Below are 10,080 nucleotides of genomic sequence, written 5' to 3'. Positions count from 1 at the left end.
TCCTTCCTCCACTTAAGATGTTATCACACATTAGCTTTGAATTCTCAAAATTTCAATAGTGTCTGAACCAAATTCCTTCCTTGCATTATAACAAAAATTTCGTCGCAAAATTAGTAAGCAAAAGTATCAATACTAATTGTATTACGATCAAGTTACTGAATAATCGCAAAAATAACAAGCCAAATTCCAAATTAGAGGAGTAATCAATCAAACTAAATTAATGTGGAGGAAATCACAAAATTAACAAAAAGAAAAAAAGATTCCATAAGAATGCATAAAAGAATGCAGAAGGAGATTTCAAAAATTACTGTCGCGACCTCAGGAGACGCGTCGACGAAAAAGACAACGAGAAAAGAGATTGTCGAAGCACGTGGTGGCATTGGCGCTAGCGGCAAAGAGATGAAAGGCTATGGTGGCCAGTGGTAGTGGCGGTGGCAGCGACGGTGACGGCAATGTTGGCGACTACAATTCAAGGTTTCAATTAGCAGGTCTCGTTCACTTCCCCTACTTTGGTATGGGCTTTGAGCGTTGGGTGGGTCTTTGGGTCTGTAGCTATTTTAAGATGTTCAAAGTTATTTAAGGGGGTTTTACAAATTGCTGCAAATAAATAATATTAAGGAGGTTTTCAAAAACTTCCACTATAAAACTTCCACCAATTAATAAAAATCTTGTAGTGTATTTATAGCAAAAAAAAATACATTATAATTTATTATTTAAACTTTTAAATTAATTTTTTTATACAGTACATCAATTAATATTAATACTGTATAAAAATTGATTTATCATTTTGTGGTATTAGTGATAGACAATTCAATATGAGATGTTATAATGTAAAAAAAAATCTATTAACATAAATATATAGAGTAAGTTAGGTGTCACAACTAATTTACTCATGTTGCAATGAACAATTATGTAATATATATTTTTTTTATGAATAGAATACTTGCAAATTGAGATAAAATAAAATACTACATTCTTCATGTAGTTTTTCATGGACAAATAAATGGAAGTGAAACCAAGGTTCAAAAAACTGGATCGGTCATTGAATCGCTCTAGTCACTGATTTATTGGTTTATTGGTCCAACCAATCTAACTATAGTTTAACTGAAAAAACTGTTTTAGAATAAAATAATAAATAAATTATAAATAAATATCCTAAAATATAATTATAGTCTAATATAAATCTTAAAATATCTTTCAAATTTAAAACATTACATGAAATGTATTCAACAAAATCCATATGATCTTATCAAAATACAATCTTAAAAGTTAAATAGTAAAAAGAAATATCTAAATATCATGAAGATTTATCAATCATGAAAATCCGCAAGAACTTGTTGCATATTTGCTTCGATGGGATCATCTTCATCTTCATCTTCATTTTCACCCTCTTGAATATATGAATCAAGAGATGCAGCATAAAAACCACTACTACCACCGCCACTTTGATATAAATCAGCATCAATATCACCTAATAAAATATGCATGTTATCATTATATTAAAAACTAGCAATATTTTAACAAATCATCAGCAAATAAACTATAATACTCACGCAATAAGTCATCCACATTACTAAGAAGATTATGCTCTTTCTCTACAACCTCTTTTGTCACCGAAAAGTCAACTAAATTGATGCTTTCATAATCAATTGGATTATATTGTATCTTTTGCTTTCTCTTTTGTTTTTTCTTCCTAAAAAATTAAATACAATATATAAAAAATTAATAATTTACACATTTGTTATCATAAAGTACACATGAAATAATATGATATTGCACAAAATATATATTACCTGGATTTAAGACGCAAATTGTAAGTAACATAAACAATGTCATTCAGTCTATCATGCTCCAACTTATTTCTTCTTTTTGTATGAATATGTTCAAAAAGACTCCAATTCCTCTCACAACCAGAAGAAGCAGATGCTTGGCTAAGAATGTGAACAACTATCTTTTGTAAACATGGAGCAAAACTACCGAACAACCTCCACCATTCATCTACCAATTATAAAACCATAACATATTAGTAGATATCAACAATGAAAATGAAAGCATAAAACAAGTTACTATTAAACAAATATTCTTACCAGGCTTAAGTTTTGTTGCAGCTCGAATAGCTTCTGGTCTATCGAAGCTTTCATTTCGATCTCTATATAAATGTATTTCTTTCATTACCTCAACTGAATCTAAATTGTTACACTTGCAATATAAGGTAACAAGATTAAGTAAATCTCGCATAACATCAGGTGCTTCTTTATAATTTTCACCAAAAAAGAAAGCAATATTCAGGAAGTAAGCTGCAACATGAATATCTTTCTTCAAATGCTTGTCCCATCTTGAGTTGATAATATCTGTGTATGGTTGATATGCAGTCTTGTTTTACTTAAACATCTCTTTAATTGCATCTGCTGCACTTATCATTCCTTCATATACACATCCCAAAGATGGTTTAACATCAACATCAACAATCCTCAGCAATTTAATCAAAGGGCCCACAATTTTACATACAGTAAAACAATCATCCCAAAAATTTCTATCCAAAATAATAGCACTCACAACCCTACCATTAGCACTCCTTCCTAATTTTTGACTAATAAAGAATGAATCTACAACCAATTCTTGCAAATTTGCTTTATGATCAAAGATGCTCTTCAATGTGATAAAGACAGTTGCAAAACAAGTTGCACCAAGGCGTACAATTTATTTTCAAGTAGGTCTTTTTCTAAGCCAAGATAAGAAAACCATATGATTATAAATAAATACTGTAATCTTTGAAGCACTGATGCAAGGTTAGAAATACGCACCATACTGCTTATATCTTTTAGAATAAGATTAAGGCAATGAGCAGCACATGGTGACCAATAGATATTCTCATATTTCTGATTGATAAGCCTACCAATAGCAACATAATTGGCCGCATTATCAGTCACAACATGCACAATATCATTAGGGCCAATCTATTCAATCACCTCAGAAAACAAGTGACACAATATTGAAGCATATTTTACCATACTTGAAGCATCTATAAATTTCACAAAGCACAAATCTTTAGAACAATACAACAAGAAATTAATCAATGTTCTTTGTCTTTGATTTGTCCAACTATCAGCCATGAGAGTACATCCGATTTCTCTCCATACACTCCTATAACTATCAACTAGCATTTGATATTCTCTTTTAAGATCAGCCAACAAGTGAACCCTTAATTTATCATAAGAAGGACCCTTATAAGCAGGTCCAATACCAACAACACCATCCAGCATATCTTGAAAAAATGGCGACATCACTGCATTAAAGGGAATTCTACAATCCAAAAGCCACCGAGCAAACCGTTTATCAACTTCGTGTATCGCCTCTTTATTTTGCAAAAATACTTTTAAGACTTGGTTGAGCACCTAAAGTTGTTCTTGGTGCAAACATAGGAGGAATCACTTTGGCTTTCTTTTTTGGATTGCCTCCAACCACTTGCTAACTCGAATTACACTGTTGTTCTTCTTGAGTTATTGCTTCATCAATTGCATCCTCTATCTCATTACCATCCTTTTCACTGAAATTTATTTTTCTTTTTCTTTTGCTTTTGTTGCTCTAAATTTCTTTCAATAAGCTTTCCATCTATTTTTTCACATCATACAGAACTTTAGGACACTTTTTCACATCTCCATTAATCTTTGCCAAATGTTTCTTCATTCTGTGAATTCCACATCTGTTAAAAACTTGTAGACAAAACAAACATTGATATTGTGATTTTTTATTCACTACTTGTAGAGCAACATATTTCCAAGCTAAATCTATTTTTTTGTAAATTAGAAGAACCTTGTGATGGACTATTGTTAGAACTAGGAGGATTAGGATTAGTAGCATCATTCGAATTAGGAGGATTGGCAGGAAAATTCTTACTCACAGATGCATTGTTATCAGCAACTGCTTCTTGAGTAATACTTCCATCCATAACTGAAATCAATAAATCAAAATTAAAAATAGCAGCAGTACAACTAGAAATCAAATAATCATCCATAAGACCATAACTAAAATCAATAAGGCAACAACACAGTGAAAGACAACAGCTTTCGAATAGTCGAATGATTAACCCAATCATAAACACTATTACCAAATATCAAAAGCAGAACTTAACAGAACCAAAAATAAAAAAGAATTAGCAACAAAAATTAAATACCAGTAACAAATAATTACCATAAACCCTGAAATCAATAAATATTTCAAAAATTCAAAAATATCATACTCAAAAATTAAAAAATGGCAACAACAGCAAAACAAATCCATTTTAATCAATAATTTTAACAACACTAAATCAATTATTTAATTAATTTCAGATTCAGAAATCACAAATCACTGATCAGAGACATTCAAAATAAAAACATTGAAACAGACTCAATAGAGCATAAAAGAAAATCGCTAAACAGTGTCACTAACCTTCCACTGACAGTAGGACGATGACGAGACGACGAAGACATAACGGCGACATGACGGCACAGCAGTTGGAAGTCTCAAACAACAAAGTCATCGGGGGAACGGACGACGTGCTAAGCTAGAAGAGAAGGTCTGGCAGTATGGGTTTGGGACAGAGGAAGGAGGAGGCTACAGAAACGTCGACAACCGCGAACGGCGGCGGTGGTTCCGTTGACGAAGCTGGGTTTTTGGTTTGGGACTTTGGGGAACCTTAGGGCTTGTTGGTGAGTGTGTATCGAAGGAGGAGTGTTGGGGGGGTTAACTGGGTGAGGGACTCGCATGGAGTGGGGTTTTTTTTTAAATAACGAAAACGACGCCGCTTCACAAGAATCGGTTGGTTCTCGGTCCGGTCCAACCGACTGGTTCAGTAGTTTCTGAGATTGGCAGTTTTAAGAGGAGGGCTGGATCATTTTTCACGCTGGTTCTTGGTTGAACCGGTTTGACTGGCTGGTCCAGTCCGATTTTTAGAATATTGAATGAAACACTACATAAAGTATGTCGAGTTCTTTGCATTAAACTTAGCACGCTTTTAGAACATCACATTTGTTGGGTTTTTTAGCTCCCTTTCTATGTGAAAAAAGGTCAAATATTAGTATTCGAGCCCATGGTTCTCTTTGAAGTGGTTGAGGTGGGTTAGGGTTGAAGAAGAGAGGTCTTATTTGTAAGAGAACACCAAATACAAGAGAAAAAAGAGGAGAGAAAGTTATTTTCGTACATATACAAAGTTGTCTCTGTAAACTAGTCATTGCAGATTCGTTAACCATTAGATCGAGCTTAATTTTGGACAAAGTGTTTAAGACACCTGGTTCTTTGTTTTTACCGTTCGGATCTTCAGGTCAATGTCTGTAGCTGGAGATATTGTGGCCATGCACAACAACTCTATTTTTGTGGTATTTTCATCTTCTTGTTTTTGTTTTGTAAGTTTTGATGCTTGGGTTATTTGGCTTATTGTATGCAAGTTTTATGCAGCAATTTGTTACTCTTTTGTACTCTATTTTTTATCATAATAAAGCTATTTTCTAGTTTTAGTGACTCATGATTTTTATTTTTCACATTAAAAAAAATTTTCTACGTTAAAAATATTAGTATGTTAGTTTTTCTCTATTTTCTAATTTATGTGATTTTTCTACTGCTCTAATTCTTATAAAAAATTGTGTGTTTTATTCTTATTTGTAATATTTTTCAAAATTCTTCATTGTTGTTAACTTTTTTTTCTTTTATTTTGGTGATTCAGTCTAGATATTTCATGCATTTTATTTTTCTTTTTTTTTTTCTAACTTACTTCAAATGTCGATAATAATATCTACTTGCTCGTTTTAATCAATTTCATGAATTGCAACTGACTATATCTGTCTATTGGATCTATAATAGTTTGAAGAATTAAATGAATGTATTTTTGCTTTTAAAATTGGACTTGTAAAGATGAAACGTTAAATAAGTCAGTCTATATAACTCGTTAATTTGGTATTAAACAGGCCGAACCAAAAAAATTGAAATCGAAAATTACTTGATATATAATAGACTGGATCCATTTAATCTGTGAATTCAGACGACAAACTAATCTAATTTAAACGGACTGGACTAATTAATCCGTTTGATAGCCTTGTCTAAACTAATGAATGTTGCTTTGGTTTCATACATATATGCATAAACAAAAATTTGGAGATAATATTTAATTTAATCTCTAAAATTTGAGGTCAAATTTAAATTGATTTTTAAAATTATAATTAATTCAATTTGAACATCAAATATTACAATAATATTAATCTGTGAATGATATGTTGATTTTGTACATTAATTTGTCAAGTTTTAGATTTTTCGCTTAGATTTTATGTGACTGAAATATATCAGACCTCCTATACATTTCATAGACTTTGAACATCCTCACAAAAATTATAATAACAAGTTCAATTTAAAAATGTTGAAATTCTGGAACAGCAATCAAGCTTTTAAAAGCTCTAATAGGTCTCGATCGTATAGAATCTGAATGAGAAATCCAAATCGCAACAAATTAATGTATCAAATTAACATGTCGTTAACGAAAATCAACTCAAAAACTAATGCAAGTTACAATTACCAATTTTAGAATTCAATTTAAATCTATTAAAATTTTAAAAATCAAATTAAGTCTAAACTCAAATTTTAAGGACTAAATTGAGTATTAATTCCAAAAAATTGGCTTTGCAAATCAATAACCCATATTACTATAACTGGGAACCGCTATCAAAATATTGTCCATTCACTGCCAAAATTTAGTCCGAAGGCAACTAAGAAATATACTCCTAATAAAAATAGTTCTATTTTTTAGAATCACAACAAAGAAAAACATATTTTTAAATAAAATTAGTTAAGTTTATTTTGGAAATTAATTAATTAATTAATTTTATTACAAGTTTTTTTTTTTGGTTGATAACTGAGTATATTTGAAATTTGAAGCTAATTTCAAAAATTAATTATAAAGAAATACAAAAATGGTTTTTAACTTTTACTGTTAATTATAAATTTTTTTTTAACCTTTAAGCAGTTACTTCTTGAACTCACTTTCTCAGCTACCTCCTTCCAACTATGACAGCACCAGTAATATCAGGATGTGTATTAATTATTAATGCCACTTGGTCTTGAGTCTTGACCCTTATAAGATACATGGTACCAACAAATTTGAAATATTCAACCCAAAAAGTGGAAAAGTCCAACAATATTCATGCATCTAGGAATTATTAGCATCTGAAAAAGTGAAAAAGTGCAACAATATTCATGCATCTAGGAATATTATTAGCATCTGCAAAATACACGTGGCAAGTGGGATTAAGTTATAATCCAAATTAAACGAGTATATATCCGGTATTAGTAATAATTAACTTAATTTACAAATTTTAAAATTTTCTAAAATAATAAATGAATTGAAATTAAACATAATAATAATTAACTTAACCTTTTAGTGTTTTAACAAAAAATTTTATATATCGCTAATATTAACAAGTATTCTAATAATATTTAGATATAGTTAAATTCTTTTATAACATAATAATACATACAGTAGTATTATATAAATAAAAAATATTTAATGACAAAAAAATTAATTAAAAATAATTTTGTCTAGGTTCATGGGTATATACGTTTGCATCATCAATGGATAGTGGCGGCCAGTGGCGGAACCAGAAATTTCATAAGAGGGGGGCCAATTAAATATAAAATATAACAAAAAATTAACAAAATATGATTTGTAGCATATATATCAAAAAAGTAATTATATTATATAAAAGTCAATGTTCAACTACATACTTTAAGATTTTGATATTTTTAAACTTGCTCGACGATGCTTCATGGAACTAAAATCATCAATTATCATCTCTGAAGTGAATTTTGAAGCAATTTCCTTTTCAATATATACAATCATACAATCTGCTAAAAATTCATCTTCCATCTTGTTTCGAAACCTTGTTTTAATAATCTTCATAGCTGAAAAGGCCCGTTCAGTTGTTGCTGTTGTCACAGGAAGAGTCAAAACAAGACGAATTAATCTATCAATTAAAGGATATATATTTGATTTTCCTGTCTCTGTCAATTTTTGACACAATTCAGCAAGAGTAGACAAATTCTAAAAATCTGGAGCTTTAACCACATCAAGTTCATAATGTTGTAACTCATAATCCAATTGAATCTTTTCTTGCTCAGAAAAATCTAAAGAATAGAAATTCTTTACAAGATTGCATATGTTGCAAACACTGAATAACTTGAAAGCATCTTTAGGATCTAGAGATGTACTCAGTATGAGGAGCTCGGTTGCTTGCTCACTAAATCTACTATTTAGCTCTTTCAATTGAAAATCTATCACGCTAGTAAAAATGTCAACACGATAGTGGTGTTCAACAGTGACAACATCCTTTTTACGACGAGACCGAATTATGTCACTAAAAGAAGCACCCATATCAGGTATCTGAATAGCATGATCATTGCAGAAAGAACTAACTTTCTCCAAAAGTGCTCCCCAACTACTATCTCTTAACTGTTGAATCAATGACTTTGTACTAGAAACCAGATGCATAGCATTCAAAATGTCTTGAGATTTTTGTTGCAATGCTTGACAAAGTTTATCAGTGATTCCCATGATTTCTTTCATCATATGCAAAATGAAAACAAAATCAAATGATAATAAAGATTTAAGAGCATAAGTAGCATCACCACGTTGAGAATATGTAGATCCATTAGTAGCCAAATCTTCCAGAACTGAAGTTGTTGCTCCAAACATACGTAAAAGGCTACAAATTGAGTTGAAGTGAGAGCTCCACCTAGTATCTCCTGATCTTTTTAATGTGCCAATTTGATTTGCTCCCCTTCCTGTTTCAATTTGATTAGTTGCAACTAAATGGAAAATTTCAGTTGCATAAGCAGATCGTAATTCATCATTGCATTTGCAAGAAGAACACATAACATTGATAATATTACTCAAACTTAAAAAAAAAGCATGAACATCAACAACTTCTTTAGCCGCAGCAACAAGAGCTAGCTGTAATTGATGAGCAAATCTTTACAAGACTTAACAGCAATATTATGAGGAGAATTAAGAGATTTACCCACATGAGATAAAAATGCACAATCCTTTCCATTATTCACTTTTTTCCAATTGCGAAATCCTCCTGATGTGAATGGACTTGATTTTCTAGAAAATAAATAGCATGGAAGACAAAATGCAGCATCCACTTCTGGCGAATATTCTAGCCAAGAAAAACTCTTAAACCAATGAGCTTTGAAACGACGAGGATGACTTTCTAGACCAGAAAGAGGGTACTCATCCATAATAAATTGATATGGTCCAAACTTTATGTATGCTCTACGGATTTTATCTTGTTGATTGATAGGATAATTCCAAATTTGCGGACGCTTTCCGGAATCACGCATCAATGTATCAATATTAACTTGATCTATTTCAGTCCTTGCTATTTTGGAAGCAGGGGGTTGAATATCTTGCTCAACAAGTTGTGTCACAGGTTGCTCAATAATATTTTGAACATTACTCAAAGAATCTGAAGCTGAATTTTGTTCATCATATATTCTCTCTTTTCACTTGAAAAATGAGTGAATTGTTTTCATCTTTAACATTTTTAACTTAACTTGAACTATCTAACAAAAAAAAACAAAAATAATTGCATATATATTATTTTCTTAAAAAAAATATTAAACCTATTGAGTAATAACAAATAATTTTAGAAACACAAATATATAATAACCAAAAATAAAGTTATTGATTTACCTGATTATTTTTTGTTCCAAGTCTCACAAAAAAATAATTCTATTGAGTTTTGTCCTCACTTCAATCTTTGAACACTGTCCATTATAAAAAAAAATAAATTAATTATTTTAAATAAATAATGTAAATAATACTTGACATTGTCATTAACTTAAAAAAAATTGAAATATACCTCTTTGAATCTTTGTTGTGCATTCAATGGTTAATATTTTGTTGTTCACTTCTCTTCAATGGTTTTTCTTCATATGTCTTGTTTTGGTATGGAAAGAAAATTAAAATGAGAAGAGTAGAAGACCAAAAGTTTGGGAATCACTAAAAGAGAGAGAAAAGTGACGCTATGCCTATGATAGTTTGAAATAAATATT

General features: G+C 30.6%; 1 protein-coding gene across 1 annotated transcript; it reads right to left on the bottom strand.

Annotated features, from left to right (window-relative positions):
- Positions 1-8,065: 8,065 nt before the first annotated feature.
- Positions 8,066-8,896, bottom strand: LOC127744901 (uncharacterized). The gene has a single exon (XM_052257746.1). The coding sequence runs from the start codon at positions 8,894-8,896 to the stop codon at positions 8,066-8,068; it is 831 nt and encodes a 276-aa protein (XP_052113706.1).
- Between the last annotated feature and the right edge of the window lie 1,184 nt (positions 8,897-10,080).

This window comes from Arachis duranensis, chromosome 2 (assembly GCF_000817695.3).
Source record: "Arachis duranensis cultivar V14167 chromosome 2, aradu.V14167.gnm2.J7QH, whole genome shotgun sequence".
NCBI classification, from domain to species: domain Eukaryota; kingdom Viridiplantae; phylum Streptophyta; class Magnoliopsida; order Fabales; family Fabaceae; genus Arachis; species Arachis duranensis.
Note: the sequence above shows the minus strand (reverse complement) of the source record. Positions and strands in the feature narration are given on the sequence as shown.